Source organism: Zingiber officinale, chromosome 9B, assembly GCF_018446385.1.
Source record: "Zingiber officinale cultivar Zhangliang chromosome 9B, Zo_v1.1, whole genome shotgun sequence".
NCBI classification, from domain to species: Eukaryota; Viridiplantae; Streptophyta; class Magnoliopsida; order Zingiberales; family Zingiberaceae; genus Zingiber; species Zingiber officinale.
Genome location: NC_056003.1, coordinates 41,621,393 through 41,639,295, shown reverse-complemented (window position 1 = coordinate 41,639,295; position 17,903 = coordinate 41,621,393). Strand labels below are relative to the sequence as shown.

The 17,903-nt window shown below is 37.5% G+C and overlaps 1 protein-coding gene and 1 pseudogene across 2 annotated transcripts; one reads left to right on the top strand and one right to left on the bottom strand.

Annotated features, from left to right (window-relative positions):
• Nucleotides 1–5,589: 5,589 nt before the first annotated feature.
• On the bottom strand, nucleotides 5,590–8,555 carry LOC122025356 (cation/H(+) antiporter 19-like). Of its 2 annotated transcripts, XM_042584163.1 has the most exons (3): nucleotides 8,171–8,555; nucleotides 7,085–8,083; nucleotides 5,592–6,989 (listed from the first exon to the last, which is right to left on the bottom strand). In XM_042584163.1, the coding sequence occupies exons 1-3, from the start codon at nucleotides 8,357–8,359 to the stop codon at nucleotides 5,787–5,789; spliced, it is 2,391 nt and encodes a 796-aa protein (XP_042440097.1). In that variant the 5' UTR covers nucleotides 8,360–8,555; the 3' UTR covers nucleotides 5,592–5,786. The 2 variants fall into 2 exon arrangements, with proteins under 2 accessions (XP_042440096.1, XP_042440097.1); XM_042584162.1 differs by having other exon boundaries at nucleotides 5,590–6,989; nucleotides 7,085–8,555.
• Nucleotides 8,556–9,462: 907 nt separating this feature from the next.
• LOC122024622 lies at nucleotides 9,463–10,408 on the top strand (annotated as a pseudogene).
• The last annotated feature ends 7,495 nt before the right edge of the window (nucleotides 10,409–17,903 follow it).

Here is a 17,903-nt window from a genome sequence, read left to right as displayed (position 1 = left end):
AATATTATTTCCCAACTTATCATGCCTATTAATTTAACGAATAAATCTCACTCATTGATAAATTAAAGAAATAAATACTAAGTATATGTGCTTGTTATTATATCGGGATTAAGAGTACGCACATCCATAATAATAGAGGTTATGTTATTTTATGCAGTCAGTATAAAAAAATAATCTCAAATAGTCCTACTCAATACACACATAGTGTATTAGTATAATTTTATAGTCAAGATAAACTAGTACCAAATTACATTACAACCATTCCAATGGTTTATCCCAATCCATCTTGGTTGTGAGCTACTATTTATAATTTATAAGGAACTGATAGCATGATCTTCTGTGTGACACAATACATCATGTTATCTATAATATAAATTAAATGGACAACTGCATTTTACTAAATGTAGACATTTGATCAATATGATTCTCATTTCAAAATAAATGTTTATACAAAAAGCTAGGCTTTTAGTATACATCCTAACAGTTCCATTATGAAGAAGTGCATCAAATTCTGTAATCATTGCACTACATCAATTTGTATCCTGTTCGCTTGTGTGAAACAAGTTACTTCAATCAATTTTGAAGAGACCACTAAAGCTCATGGAAAGGGATGTCGAGTTGTCATTAGTGGGCAACGTGCATAGATGTCACTTAAGGGAAGCATCCGATGAGAAGCATTATCATCTGAATTACTTGTTGATAGCAACGAGGAACTAGGTTGACATGGTGGTTTAGATGACGGACTTATATTATTTGAAGATCCAGAACTAGAGAGCATATTATCTTTGACTAGCGATACTTCCAAGATTAGAGCAGCAACTTGAGGTGATTCTAATAGTATAGGTGAGTTATTAGAGAGCTCTGGAATAGAACCTAGGATGTCATCACTTCTTACAATGTTAGTTGGCATCAAGAAGGTGCCACCTGTATTTGGAGGAGAGATCGAAGAAGCTGCTGAAAAAGGGAATAGAAACTTATCAAAAGTAACATGTCATGAAATATAAATTTGTCCTATTAGTATATGCAAGCAACTATAACCATGGTACAAATTGCTATAACCAAGGAAAACACATTGTAGTGAACGAGAGTCAAGTTTGTGTTTAATGTAGGAGCGTAACCATGAATAATATGCACAACCAAAAATTTAAAGAAAAGTGTAATCAAGAGCTTGATTATAAAGTTTTCAAAATGACACTTATGATTGAGCAATGGAGTAGGAAATTGATTTAAGAGATATATGGCAGTGTTAACAGCTTCATCCTAAAATTTACGTAGAACTGAGGCATGATGAAGAAGAGCTAAAGCAGTTTCAACTATATGTCTATGTTTTCTCTCAACAGAGCCATTTTATTTTAGAGTGTGAGGATAAGAAACTCGATGAACAATTCCACAAGAGACAAGATGACGATGGAGAGCTTGATATTTGCCTCCCTAATCAGAATGAAAAGAGAATATTTTACGATTAAAATATCATTTAACTTGACTTTGAAAATTACAGAATATATTTAATAAATCATATTTCCTTTTCATAGGATAGAGCCAAGTATATTTACTAAAATGATCAATAAAAGTAACATAATATTGGAAGCCTTGGTTAGACAAAATAGGTACTAGGCCCCAAACATCTGAATGAATTATTTCAAGTGGAAGATTAGAGACATGATCGGATGAAGAAAAAGGTAGCTTATGACTTTTAGATTCTATGCATGCCCTACATGAATGAGATGGAGAGGAGGAAGTAGGTAAATCATACCTATTGATAATTGACTGAACAATACAAAGAGAACGATGACCAAGTCGAGCATGCCAAGCTTATTTATTTGTTTGTTCACCAACAAAAGTTTTGATTGAAGAACTTTAAAGATAATAGAGATTATTTTTTATTTTTCCATCAAACACAATAGTATTTGTTCCTTTACTTTTATAAGATAATAATTATGATGAAACTCAAAAAAGAGATTGTTATCAAAACAAAATTGACGTGTAGAGGGTATATTTTTAGTAATAGATAGAACATGAAAGGCATTGCGCATGTGAAAAGTACTATTGGATAAATGAATATATGTGTTTCCAAGATTAGTAATTTGTAAACTTGAACCATCGCCTACTTGAATAATATCTGAGCTATAATATGACATTATGTCTGTATGGATATTATAATCTAATGTGATATAATGAGTTACTCCAGTATCAATATATCAATCAGTAGATGAAAACTCTGGAGCTTATCATAAGTAGGCACGGATGAGAGGACTTTAGGATAGATTTGTGAAGCATTTGGTTGTCTTGAAGCTGCAGGACCACCAATGAAATTAGCTGGCTATTTGTCTTCCAAGATTTCTTATAAGAACAGCATACTCGCCCGCTAGAGGGAGCTATTGGTCATCAGAGCTTTGCCTTTTCAAAGGTCTCGGGCAAGTGCATTCTCCGAAGACAATCTTTAGAGTCTCTCCACTCGGCCCATATCATCAAGAGGTGTGTAGAACAACGTCTAGTGATATGCTATCGGTGATGGGGCATGAGCAGGAGACTGGTCGGATGCACAGGTGCTTGCAGGAAGGCGGTCGGGGGAGGCTGGGTCAGTTGGAACCCTGTCGGGCCTTCCACGTGAGAACCTTGCTCAGCCTGATGGTCAATTGCAGAAATAGTGGGCTCATTAGGAAGATGACACTAGATCACTACTTGTTGTTGCTGCTGCACCATTCTAGCTGCTCAGGCAGCTACAACAGTTCTAAATCTTCTTACGATAGGGTCATGGTGGTGAGTCGCCCAGTCTCGTCGATTTTCACGTTTCAAATGTAGGCGATGTTCCCACAGACTGTGTAAAATATGATCTTGTCTGAAATCGATGGAAATGAAGTGATGGATACGTGGCTCTGGTATTGACTAAATGAAGACTCCTCGTTGCCCCAAAAATAACTCTGAAGCACTCCTATGTGTCAAAAAGAGCATTAGTGATTATGCTAGGGAAGGGGTCCCGGCATAAGTCCTCCGACGCTCAAGTCAATGATCGGTAGAAGATGAGGAACTGTAGCAAGGATAGTTTATTCATAAAATTATGTAGCTTTACATAGTGTGAGCGTACTTGTTCCTGTAGATGGAAACCCCCTTTTATAGTGTTACTGTTTGTCTGTGCATGAATCTCAAAATGTTTCAAAAAAAAAAGATAGACCATAAAGATTCTGACACTTTTCCCAAAATGGACTCGCAATCTCTCCATTTGGCAGAGAGAAAGTTTCTAATGTACAGCTTGCATGTAGAATATTCTCTGTCCTCCATGGCATAAGATGTTAAAAAGGAATACGAGGTTGTTGTGTTAAGAGGCCCCCAGTATGCTTACATAGCAAGTCGTCCGAGCTCCTTCTATGACCCGATCGATAATAACTCTAGCTGATCGAACTTATAGAGTGTTGTTAGGAACTTGTCCCTTGCTCAGTCTATCAATTTTAGCCAAAGAGTTCGTCAGACCGGGCGTCTATTATGTCTGATCAGACTATAGTTCTGATTGGTCGGGCGACTAGACCAAGCTAATAATCATTCTATCTTCAAATGGCAAAGAGGTTCTATCTCAGGAGAGTACTGACTCATCTTTATTTCTCAATGCTGAGAAACTCGGTGTCCGATTGGCCCATTGATTCGATCAGATAATCCTTTTGGCCCATCGATCGATTACTTTATCTTCAAAGATTGACTTTTCCTTGACTTTGACCGTCATGTTAGCCGGCCTCCTAGACTTTGACCTGACTCAAGGGCCACCTCAATCGCCATATCAATATAGATGAGTAAAATCATTTGAGACAAGTTATTACAAGGTTGTTCAAATTGAGATACTTGTGTCAATTTTTCCAAGAAGGATAAATTAAAGAAAGTAGAAGTGGACAACGGCCTAGTGTTAGACATGTCAAGTAGCACAAAGGCCAATATTTGTAAAGAAAAGACCTACTTATTTCACTTAAAGTGTCACACCTCATCAGAGTTGGGACCTTATCTTCTTAAAGAGGGCATGACAAGGTAGACACAAGACCACCAAGACCCATTGACAGTTGGTCTTTAAATAACTAACTATTTCGCGGAGAGAATACTTATAGACATTGGACTCCAATGTTATTTTTCAGCAAGCTGGCAGTGTTAGTGTCCATTTACCACTCACAACAATCAAGGTCGACCCAATGGAGTTAAACTCATGTTACAATAATGTCTTGAATATCAATATTGAAAAAAGTGATCGAGGAGCATTTAACACGAGGTCAAGCCATAAAAAAAAAATGTGGAACCGTCACATCAGTAACCCCCTTAGAGCCGGTCTCACACATATGGAGGGAGGTAAATGCAGGTACACAGGTGGAAAGTGCATAGCGGAGACGTTAACCCCAGACAGTGACACTCCGGGGATTGACCCCTGGACCTTTCAGCCACAGAACCATACACTATCGACGAGGCCAAGCCATAAAGAGTTTAGCTAAAGGGGAGTATGTTGACAAGCATCATCACTAGAGTTGCTCGTTGAAAGAGACAAGGGAGCATGTTGCAATTGTAAAGGTTTGGTATCGAGTGGACTCAGGGAAAGTTAGATGATGTATTGGATGAATTATGAAAAGCGACTTCGGAATCAACTAAGATAAAGTTGGATCTAAATCGGCATCACTTTTGATATCAAGATAAATCATATATTCAAGTTTTTGAATCAATTAATCTTAAAATTTACCAGCTCATTCTATAAATATTTTTCATTGATCATTAAAATAAATTTAAAAATGTAAACAGCTCATCGCTCCATAATTAGTATTCCAATATTATTTTTTTATTGGAGAAAATTAATCAACCGTATATCCTAGTTAGAAATCTATAATTGCTTTTAGATAGAGGAGTCAACTATCTTATTTTTATCACATCGCCTACCTTTAAAAAAACTATATATATAAATGGTGGAAGTGATTTTTTTTTTTTGCTTTTCTTAAATTTTAAATCCTTGATGAATAAGAAATCTAAAAATATATTTACTACTATGTTATAATCTGGGAGGCTTTTATTTATTTATTAATCAATCTAGATGAGTCCGATTAATCATATAGATGAAATCTGACTTTATAAAAATTATTTATCAACCATCATAGTCCATCTGAAGATATAAGTGATAATTCATATAAACACAGAAGGTGGAATTTCCTGTCGCTAGGGAGTAGCACATATGAAGAGTGCATGATTTTGTGACTGAAAGATCCAGGGATCGATCCCAGGGATGTTACTGTCTGATGTTAACATTTCCACCATGTACTTTCCATCTGTAGAGCCGAGCCGTTGATGTGGGAATTTCCACTCTTCATAAATAAATGCAGGAAGTAAGTTTTTTTGCTCTTCTTGAATTTTAAATCTGGATGCATAGGAAGTTCCAAAATATATTTGCTCAATTGTTAAAATAAAAGATAACATGGTTGAGTTGATTATAATTTGTAAAATTAAATAAAGATCTAATCCAATAAAGGCTGAAGAACTTTTACCGAAGTAAAATAAAGCATAACATATTTTTAGAAATTAAGATTAATTTATTAGTCAAGAACAACTATAAAGCTTTTAAAAAGTAGGAAAAGCTGAAAAGTTCATGAGAGAATCTAATGATGAAGAATACGAAGATGTGACTACAGCAATGTCGTAATTCTCTGGGATTTTTTTTTTTTTTTAAGACATGGAGATTGCATTGTGATTGAGAATTTTTCTCAAATTTATGTCTAATTTATGGTTCTTTTTTCCTCGTATTTCTTTTCTTTTCACATCTTCACCGGCAGCTTCTACGTGCCTCCTTTCTCATGCTGGAAAGGCTCGGGCGTCACTTGCGCCGGCGGCGTGCCGGTTACGTCGGAAACCTCCGACACTTGGTCTGCCGGATCAGGCGCGTTGCCGCTGGAATTGTAGCGCTGTATCACTAGCACCGACGGCGTGCACGAGAATTCCGACGAGGCGAGATAGCTCCCCACCGGGCCTAGCTCCTGGCAGTCACTCGTTTCAACAAGTGACACTGCCGGGGGTGACCGGCCCACGAGGTACAGAGTGGTTCGCGCGCCCAAATTCTTAATTGCAGCTGCGATCCCATCCCTGTCGGAGGCAGGAGTTTCCTCGTAATTGAGCGACCCCTTCGCGGCGGTGGACAAATTGGCCCTGAAGTTTGAGATTAGCATCTCGTCCTCATTGTAGTTCTCTAGGTTCGCCGTCGGCGGCGGGAGGAAGCGGAGAACCGTGAGAACGATGCCCGGGTGCTCTGCCATGACCGCGCCGTAGCAGAGGGCCTCGCGGTCGTCGGGGCCGCCGAAGAAAAGAACTGCGACATGGTAGGAGACCTCGTTTGGGGCAACCTGGGTGGTGCCGCCGAGGCCTCGGTCGATGAGGATGGCCACGGAGCAGGGCGCATGGCGTAGGACGCGCTGGTTGATGAGGCGGTAGGCGTGGCCGATGGACTCGAGGGCGCCGTCGAGACGCTGCATCTTGTGAAACGGAAGGAGGAGGAGAGCCACACGCTTCTGCTCGGCGCTGGCCACGATGTCCTCGTGGATGGTGTCGAGGTCCGAGATGGCCGTCATGGGGCGGACGCTGACGGAGCTGAGCCGGCGGTAGGCTTCGAAGGCAACCACCATTCGGTCGGCGTTGTCGCGCTTGTTCCAGAAGGGAAGGCCGTTGCGCCGGACCTTATTGACCATGTAGATGGCCGACGGGCGCTCCGAGAACTCCATGAGGTGCATAGCGTACAGGATGAGTCTCCGGCAGCTGGTGCCGCGGGATGTCTCGACCACGTTGATCAAGGTGGGGATATTGCGGCTGCCATGGAAGCATGCCATGATGCGGAACTCGCTGTTCATGTCCTTCCTCTCGACATTCCTGCAACTGTAAGATGCGGCTCTCCGCGCCGGCTTGTAGATGCTCATGACAATCGGAGTGGTGATGAAGGTGGTGAACAGAGCCATCAACACCATGATCGCGAAGGTCTCATCGTTCAGCACCTGCATTGCGCGCTATTACTCATTGTGGAGCAAACGATCAAACAGTTGGAGAGCAGAGCAGGAGTAGAAACAGAGACGAAAAGGGAAAGGCTAACCTTGCGATCTCTTCCGATGTTGAGGACGATGAGCTCTACGAGTCCCTTGGTGTTCATAAGGAAGCCGAGTGTGACGGCCTCTCGTAGAGGGATCTTGACGGCGACGGAAGCCACGATGGTGCCGGCGATTTTGCCGATGCAGGCGTTGGTGATGACTAGTACGAGAAGGCCCCAAGATTGGGCGCCATGGATGGTAGCGATGTTGGTCTTGAGTCCGCTGGAGACGAAGTAGAGTGGGAGGAGGAGGCCGGAGACGAGATCCTCAATCTTCTCGATGAGGACTCCGGCGAATGGGCCGTCCTTAGGTACGAAGATGCCGACCAGAAAAGCACCGAAGAGGGCGTGGATGCCGATTGCGTCGGTGGCGAAGCCGGCTGCGAGGACGATGGCGAGGGTGGCGCAGACGTAGGACTCCTTCACAGAGTCTCCCTCGAGGGAGCGGCGTGCTATCCAGGCGAGGACGGGTCGGAGGAAGATGGCGACGCCAGTGACAAAGACGATGCCGGTGAGGAGGACCCAGAGGGAGACGAGCGCAGAACCGGAGCCGGAGAGGGATATAGCGAGGGCGAGGAGAATCCACGCGGCCACATCGTTGACGGCGGCCGCGGACATGGCCATGCGGCCGAGGTCGGTGGTGAGGAGCTTGAGCTCTGCCAGGATGCGGGCGAGGACGGGGAAGGCGGTGATCGAGAGGGCGACGCCCATGAAGACAATGAAGGGGGCACGGCGGGCGCCATCGACGATGGTTGCGCGGAGGACGAAGGAAGTGCCGATGCCGATGACGAAAGGGAAGGAGATGCCGACAAGAGCGATGGCAAGGGCCCCCTTTCCGGTGCGGCGGATGGAGCGAAGGTCCAGCTCCAGGCCGACGAGGAAGAGGAAGAAGAGCAGGCCGATGTTGGCCAGGGTGTCGAGCACCGTCATGCTCTGCTTCGGGAACACGTTGTCCATAAACCGCTTGCTGCGGCCCAGTGCCGACGGCCCGAGAAGAATACCGCCCTGCAAACACAAAGATGCAGCAATCACTGCAACTCGACTCTCTGTCGCGAGAAGAGGAGCGGGGAGACAGGGAAAACTAGGGCTTACGATGATCTCAGCGATGACGCGGGGCTGGCGGAGAGGGCGGAGGAGGAAGGCGATGGAGCGGGAGACGACGAGGACGAGGCAGATCTGGAGGATGATGAGCGGAAGCGAGTGGTGCAGCGGGTCGTCACCGTTCCATGCTCCGTTCGACGTCGCCGACATCGGTGCAGGGCAAGCGCTCGCCGCCGCCATTGGCCGGAGTTGCTGCTTTCTCTTCTGCTTCCGTTGACCGGAAAACAATAATCGGCGCTGGGCAATCGTCGGCGGCGCGGATTGGAGCCGCTTGGTTTATTTTACTTGGGGGAAACCTTCGTTTATACGGTACTGCATTCTTCGATCGTGCTTCCACGACACGTGTACAACTGACCACGGCTCCTCGAGAGAGGCCTCACTCCGCCCTATATCCAAGTTTCAAAAAAAAATTCAAACGTGATTACGCTCCAAGACACCAAAATAACTATAACAGAATATTAGTCAATTAAATAATTATTAATCTATTGTTATAGTAATATAATAACCCATTAATTAGCAGATACACATTGTTATAGACATCATTAAATTAGTGGATACAGTCAATTAATGACTATTAATTAGTGGATCATTAAATTAATAGGACAGTCGTGAGGAGCAACTGGCGGCATCACATTTTATAATAATTTTATGGTGAATTTGATTATGTTAAGTAATTTTGACTAAATGTGAATAATTTTGATAAAACATTAGAAATATATCAGACGCCTTTTCACTTTTTACGGGGAAAATTTTTTTTTTAGTAATTTTGATAACTATTGTTGCCCTATAACTTAATGATTGCCCAAACCACATGCTCATCCTCGATAGTCTCGTTGATAGTGTTTATTAATCTCAAAAACATATGCTTCAACTTTACACTATCATGTTCCTCTAATTCTTGTTACTCCAAAGGCATGTTTGATTCAGGGTTATCTTTGATAACCTTGGTTATCCATCCAAGGTTATCTACCAAAACCTTGTTTGGTTTTGATAATTGATGATTCCTAAGTTATGCTACATGCCTGACACATCAGCAAGTTGGGCATATAGCTCGGAATCAGAAAACCCCATAAAACTGAGGTTTTCTTTTATTCCCTGGTTAATCAAAACATTAAGACAATATTATCCTTCGTTATTTACCCTTTGAGACAAAAATAACCTTATAGATTTATCAAATTTCAATCTACCCCTCCAATATAATCAAACCTCTCGAGCGATCTTCCGATCCGGCAATGGGATCGTCATTCCTCCTCCAACCCTCTCGCTCGCTGATGGAAGAAGCTATGGCGGCTGCCGGCCAGTCCCAGGATGACCTGAAGCGCATCGTCGCCCTCCGCGCCGTGGAGCTGGTGCGGTCCGGCATGGTCCTTGGCCTCGGCACCGGCTCCACCGCCGCCCACGCCCTCGACCGCATCGGCGACCTCCTGCGCGGCGGCGACCTCCGTGACATCGTCGGCATCCCCACTTCCGAATGGGCCGCCGCCCGCGCTACGGCCGCCGGCATCCCCCTCACCGATCTTGCCGCGCACCCGGTGGTCGACCTGTCCATCGACGGCGCGGACGAGGTCGACCCGGCGCTCAACCTTGTGAAGGGCCGCGGTGGCTCCCTCCTCCAGGAGAAGATGGTGGAGGGCGCCAGCCGCCGCTTCGTCGTCATCGTCGACGACTCCAAGCTCGTTCCGCGCCTCGGAGGCAGCGGCCTCGCCATCCCCGTGGAGGTCATCCCCTTCGGCTGGGCCCTCACTCTCCGCCGACTACAGAACCTCTTCGACGGCACGCCCGGCTTCAACCTCAAGCTCCGTACGGCTTCAATCAACGCCAAAGCTAGCGCCTTTACCGAAAAAGAATCCGAAATTGAGCCATTTGTGACGGATAACAAGAACTACATCGTGGACCTGTTCTTCGAGGATGGAATCCACGGAGATCTATAGGCCATCAGCGATGACCTCCTGAGGATCACCGGCGTGGTCGAGCACGGAATGTTCCTCGGATTGGCGACGTCCGTGATCGTAGCCAGGAAGGATGGGGTGGTGTTGATGGACAAAGAGGCAAAGTCAAATGGTTTCTGAGAGGCATGTGATCGAGTTCAAAGCTAAATTATGTGTTGTTTCAAACATCATAAAGAAACCAGTTTTGACAGTATGGAAACATCAACTGTCTCCATTAAGCTTCGACTGCTAATTCAGTGATGGATAAACAATCAAGTTTCAGTAGATTTATTTTGGATTACAGCATTACAGATCTCTGTCTTGAACTGTCTTTTCTTTTCTTAGTTTTCTAAGTTGTGTATCAAGTTTCAGAGATTGAAATGCAGTGGATAGCTATCAGGAAAATCTCAAAAAATAATAATCTCATTTAATCCTAGTAATATATCTAATCTGTGAAACACTTTCCTGTCTTTTTTACAAGTCCTCTGGTGTTTTCTTTTTCAGTATTCTTATGAAGAAGCAGCGTGAATTGGTTCTGGTTCCCTGATTCAAGTTGATTTTGCTCGAGATTTTGACAAAGTCAACCCTCAATTCCCAGAGTCTACAATTTCATGAGCCCTTCTTTTTGAGAATAATGCTACGCTGTTCATCTGCAATGAAAAATCTATTCTCATGGAGTCAAATTAAATTATTGGGAGTAATCTGAAATTTAAAAAAGGAAAATAAATATTCTTTCCAAAATCTCGTTGGTCTAAAAAAAAGTCAAAAATTCCGCACATCTATTAGGGAGTGCATTGAAAACTTAGTAAAGACTTGTATTTTTAAAATATATAATAAATTAACAGGAGACCTTTAAATAAAATTTTAAATTTCAATATCAAACCTTACCTTTGAGTATAGGTGTATAAATAATTTCAAAGAATAAAAAAATAAAAAAATATATATATAAATTTTAAAAATAAAAAATATAAATTTTAAAAATAAAAAATAAAAATTTTAAAAATGTTAAAAAATTTTAAAAATGTTAAAAAATTTAAAAAATTTTAAAATTTTTTTTAAAAAAAATAAAAAATTTATAAAAATAAAAAAAATTAAAAATAAAATAAATAAATAAATCAAAATAAAAATAAAAAAAATAAAAAATATAAATATAAATAATATAAAAATATATAAATATCAAAAAAATAAAAAAACACATAAAAAGTAAAAAAATATACAGGAAAAATAAAAGTAAAAAATATTAATAAATAAATAAATAAATAATAATAATACTATGTATAGTTGGTTTTGTAATTGAGGGTAATACGGTAAAATATTAAACCAGGGTATTCATTAAAACCTTCAAACAAACAAGTTTTTGTTGCATTACCTAGGTTGAACCAAACAACATTTGGTTATGTTTTATTCCCCATAACTTTAGTTATGTGATTATCTGATAATCACATAACCAAGGTTATACATGATGACTTGAACCAAACGCACCCCAAGTGTTTGTCCTCCAGGTTATGATACAATGTTAAAATATTTAAGTTGTTATCTAGACATCCGTAGTTTAATCATCAATTATGATATATTTATAAAAAAAATTTCTCTAAATAAATTGATAAAATTATCAATTTATTTTTGTTAAATGTTAATTGATAAGATTCATTTTCTTACGAGTTGAAGTTACTCTCCTTTGAGAAGGCATCTTGATGATGCAAAAAATATGTAAAAACGTCGAATGCTTTAGGGTTATATGTTTTAAGATTTTAATTCATTAAAAATCAAAAACTTGAGAAAAAGAGACCTCGAGTTTAAATTTTTTTTTAAAAAAAAATAACCCAAATATCTAATACTTTAACTTGACTAATTTTAGAAATAACCGGTCTGATCCTATAAAATTTTTTTATCAATCATCAAGATAAATCAAGAAATATTTACATAAATCGATCCAAAAGTTGGCATTCCAATAAAGACAAATCCCTATAATATACAACGATTAAGATTTAACCCTTAGATGTTTGATTAACCGTTTGAAAGATTTAACATACTATTACTTAGGAATTTATGTTCTTAATATCACCTAAGCCATTCAGTTGTTGTAATAAAACTATTACATAAACCTAAAAGTAAAGAAATGTCAAAATAAATAGTTTTAATGCTCTCTCTAACATTTTTTTTCTTTAAATTTATTTAGCAATTTTAACAAAAAAAAAAACATTACTACAAAATTTATATTTATTAAATTTCACAAACCAACATTTTATAGTATTTCAAAACTATTATATGAATTTAAATTGACCCAGCTTTAAATATGACCTCTTTGTTTGGTTCACTTAACACATAAGTTATTATATGATTTCACTTACATCATTTGAGTCATAAGAGCCCATGTATAAAATTTGTGACTTTTTACTAAATGACATAGATAAGTTTTTAAAATTAACAAATCATATAAGGTTGTTTCAAAATTATTAAATCACGTACTCATTTTCTATTTTAACCCTATTAATTGACTAATTATTTTGATTAATTGAATCAATTTTACCCCATGTTAAAACGTTAAAATTTTAAGTAAATCAGTCGACTGTTTTTTTTAAATATATCGACTGATTTACTTTTTTTTTTATTAAAATTGATTTTAGATCAAATCAATTGATAAACGACCTCGAATTGATACGACCTCAAATTCATATATTGATATGAATCAATATATTGAGTTAAATTGGTATTTAAAGACATGGATATAATAAAAAAGGATAACAAAACATATAAAAATTAATTTCATATTAATCTGAGATCATTTGATCCATCAACTAATTTTATTTAAAATTAACTGATGAACCAAATAACCTCGGATTGACATGAAATTAATTCCTATGTGTTAATATACCTCTCTTGATTATATGCATATCTTCAAATATCAATTTACTCAATATATTACGAATAATGATTTTTAAAACATAAATATATTTAAAAAATTTAATTAGTATTAAAACAATCATCGCTCTCAGTATATTGAGTTAAATTGATCTTTGAGGTATAAATATAATCAAAAGAAGTGAGCGAACACATAATAACTAATTTAATGTCAATCCAAAATTATTTGATTTACCAATTGATTTTACCTAAAATCGACTAATGGACCCAACGACCTGAGATTGGTATGAAAATAATTCTTATGTATTCGACTAATTCTCTTAATTATATTTATACCCTCAAATATCAATTTGACTCCAATCTATTAAGAATAATTTTTTTTAATACCAATTAAAATTTTCAAACATATTCATATTTAAAAAATCACTACTCTTAATATATTAAATCAAATTGATATTTAAATATATAGATATAATCAAGAGAGATAGTCGAACATATAAAAAAATAAAAAAAAAATCAATCAACTGTTTTAAAAATCTCGACATTTCTCAAAATAAAATCGATTCAACTAATAACGTGATTTAATAACTTTAAAATTTACCATATATGATTTGATAATATTAGAAACTTACCTACGTGAGCCATAAAATTTTATCAATAGTAAGTGAACCCTTCAAAAAAAAAAAAAAAAAAAAAATCATTTACCTATCATTAAAAAAAATATATCAGCTTAAAATAAAGAAGTCAATGAGTTTTGTCCTTCCCGAATAAATATAATATTTGAGTACCCATTACTTTAATTCATATATTGTTAATAAAAAATTTTTAACTTAAATTTTATGATAAAGAGGGCATTTTGACTTATCTACAAGTGACTAGAGTAGCGAACTGCACTTTATCTGGCAAGCATGATCCAAACATTACGCTTTAGTATTAATTAATTGTCAACCATAATTGCGTTTATTAAAACATTATCTTTTACAAGAATTAAATGCATATATAAGCTTTGAGGATTTCTTTAATTAACTAGACATTGACATTGTAATTATATCAAGCAATCACAAATAAATTTTACACAAATGTATAATTAATTGTTGTTATTTTATTCATGTACTATTTCTACATAGTAAATTATATAAGACATTTCAACGACACTTATAAAAATAAATAACATAGAGCATTTTAAACTAATTAAAATATAAAAATGAGTACTTCCTCGAGCAAAAGCGAAGGAAGAACTTTATATTGTATAATACAAAGTTAGAAATATACAATGGCGCCGTAATGGTCTTAATGCACGCACTTGGCCTTTGAAACTCAGGCACCACCCTTTGTTGTTCCAAAAGCCAATTAAGGAGATCATTGTGAACCACTTAATCCTTATTCCTTAACATTATTAGACTAAAGACCAACTCCAAAAGCATAAGAAAATAAAAACTTTTGACCGAATCTATCTCACGTAAAATGCAAAATAATTAAACTGTTTTTTTCATTGTTAGGAGCCTACTCCATCTCGATTTCAAATTTAAGTAAATTTTGTTTTTGTTGTAATGAATTATTTGAAAGGGTTGAAGGGTTAGGGAACTCACCGTAGCAGGTAAATAAAGAACCCAAGTTTGAATTCACCATACACTCGCACTTAAATCAACCACATCATCACTACTGGCCCAGGCTCGAGCCTTGCTGCAGCACAGTCGGTCGATTACGCATAGAGAATAGAGTTCATTTGTAAGAGAAATTCACTGATGTTCACTGCTAGCAACATCAATTTTTATGAATGTGAAACTAAAAATACAATCTGCAAAAGTATAAACAAGAAATACCGTTTAAGCAGGGATACCTGATGGGGGCATCTGATGAGCTTTCTGCTGTCCATTCGCAGATAGATCTTGCAGTTGAACATCTACCTCACAACTTATCTCTATTCAGTTTGTCAGCCAGTCAAAAAACTTACACTAATACTATGTTTACTGGGGAGAGCGGAAAAACTACGGAAAAAAATTTCGTTGTCTATTTCATTAAAATTTTAAAAGGGAAGAGAAACACAATACATTAGCGGATGATTTTAGAGCAAAAATCAATCACTTCAAAATTGAACGGAAAACAACGGATGGAAAAAACAATAACGCATGTACCCGTTGTCATTTATAAAATTACATCATATATATAAAAAAATGACCATTGTACCATTTTTAAGTCACAAAGTTATACCATATACCTAAAAAATAATGCATGTTTCCTTTTTCAGTTATAAAATTTCACCGCATGTACCCCATCTTTCTTAATCAAGGTAAACAAACATATAGAGGAAGAGATTTCTTTCCCTTTTCATTCTCTTCTCATGCCCCTAGGTTTATTTCATCCATCTATCATCCACTCCATATAAACGGAGCATAAGCGACAGTCATTTGACGTGCAAACTGATTGAAATGTTACAGAAACATATGAACCAAGGTCTAGCACAAGTACATCTTTTGCTCACTTTGTAACCGTGCGACCATGAAATAAAACCAAATCATTATTTCCACAATTATAAAAGGAGAAAACAATCCATAAACTCTGCAAGCATACTTTCATGGTCCTTATTCTTCATATATAAAACTCAGAGATAAGTTAAGCACTTTACAGTGCAACCAATGAAACACAAGATGTTGTAAATGTCTCCAAAAAAAGTCAAATCCATCGGGTTTACAAGTTTAATGTGAATCATGTAGGTGAAAAAAAAAAATTCACCCAAGTGATGCTGCCAGCAATTAGATCAGACCAATCTACTATGTTTATAGTACGACCATTGCAAATGCATAAATGCCCACAATTGAAGAAATGGCTGACAGAGATAATCCGTGAACCTTTCTTGCAAAAAGAAATTCAAATAAATCAACCGCAACAGCAACATACAATTTTTACCAAAAGTAAATTTCTTCAAGCATCAAAAATTATAATACCTATAATTACGTTCTCTATGCTAGAGGCGTTATTTTGACAATTTCACTGTAATGCATTCTTTTAACTGGTCACTTATTTTGCCAAATCAACTAGTAATCCACTGAGTTCAAGTTATATTAATGTAAGCAATAACACAAATTAAAGCTTCTACCTTGTTTTGAGGATTGATCAGCGAGTACAAACCAGGTATGACAATCACATCATGCATCATAAGATGGCTACGGTAAAATTAAATGACTTGTTTCTTTATTTCCCCATATCTGGTTAAATTACTCTTTGTCCAAACCAACACAAAGTTCCAAAATGTAGAGCATGGTCATTTGAGTGTTGAATCATTACTAATAGATAGTTATTAAAGTTAATAGCTCGTGTGTTAAGGGCTCATTCTACATGGATTTAACTTTTGAATATCATGCTTTAGCTATTTTTATGGTCTCGCTTGATGAACACAGTACAATGGTTTCCCATTAAACTAAAATTTTGGTGGATTGATGACTGCAAAGGTAGTGATAAATGAAGTTATTTAGCCTACTCATTTGTTCCCTATTGTCTGCTTGTGATGCATCCAAATTGATTACAAGCAAGATGTTACAAATCCTTTGTCAACTGCACAATCCCGTGACAAAACCCAAGCTATGAATTAAACTTGATCCAAGTTGCCTCCTGTATTGCCAAATTGTAACAATTCTTCAACACAATACGGGTGAATCGTCATCTATAACATCAATTGATACACATCCCCACTAGAATATGTGCAAGTAAGCCCAGTAGAATACACCAGCTACCTATACAGATCAGAAGAAAACCAAAAAAATGGGAAAAATCAAATGCTCATGGATAGAAATTTCCCATAAGAAAAGTTGTAGTTAGAGCATTTATTTTTCAGCAATATTTCATAAAAAAGACACAAGTGATATGGATCAAGCCAACTGCATAGCACATATGCATTGCAAAAGCAAATGTCAGTATTAAATAATATTTAGATTTATAAAAAATGACCGACAAACATAATGTAAAGTATATTTATTATGATATCCAATTCACATTTCTATACAGTGTTTACGAAACAGTATGAGTTTATTGTTTGCAAAACAGATTGTGTGTGTGTGTGTGTGTATTAGGAGGATGCATTTATTGCTTGCCTAACAGCAACACTTACAAGTTTCAAGCTATCAACTGACAATAGTTACTTCAGAATCCACCTAGATAATTCACATATGCGACCTCAGTAAAGCTTCTAAACACATGATTTCCATATCTATCATCATAGTGTATCCTCTCTGCATTTTGCCTAAGTTGATGCATAACTAAATTAATTTTCATTATCACTTTCTAGCATTCATTCATCTTTTGTGAGCATGACCTCAGCTGCAATCAACTTGTCACTTCATCTTTGATAGCCTCAAAATCTTGTTGTAAGCTTTAGGCGGGGTTAAGTCAGTAATTACTCTCAAAAAGATTATACTTTTGAAGATCCTATCAACTCAAATTCTCTCTTCAAGATCATCACCAATTTCAATCACAACCACAATAATGTCTTCATCATCTTTACTGATTGTCTTTCATTTTTTTTTATTTTCTATTTTATGTAGCAAGCTAGACATAGATGATAACTATGAAGCAAAAAGGTGATTTCGCTCACCCAAGCACCCCTCATCACCGGCCCCATAGATGATAACTATGCTCCAGTGGAAAGGAAGAGATGTTACAGTTTGATATTCTAGTATTTATTAAAAAAAATATTACCAGAAAATTATTGCAGAAATTAGAGAATCTAAAGTGCAAAAACAGATTCTATAAAGCAAAGAAAAACATGTAGAAGCAAGATCTCAAACTATGAAATTTATTTAGGCATTAAACGTCACAAAGTTAAGAGTTAGATCAAAATAAGTAAAAAATAAAGGTAAAACAAAAACTTTAACAAGTGGTAGGCAGCTTAAAAGTACACATATAATGAAGATGCAATAGACCAAATAAAAAAGATGCAG

Bases quoted from the DNA above. Each gene is read 5' to 3' on its own strand.
- LOC122025356 (XM_042584162.1), bottom strand. From the start codon at position 8,359: ATGGCGGCGGCGAGCGCTTGCCCTGCACCGATGTCGGCGACGTCGAAC. The intron at 6,990-7,084 runs GTTAGCCTTTCC...CGCGCAATGCAG, and splicing joins ACATCGGAAGAGATCGCAAG to GTGCTGAACGATGAGACCTT.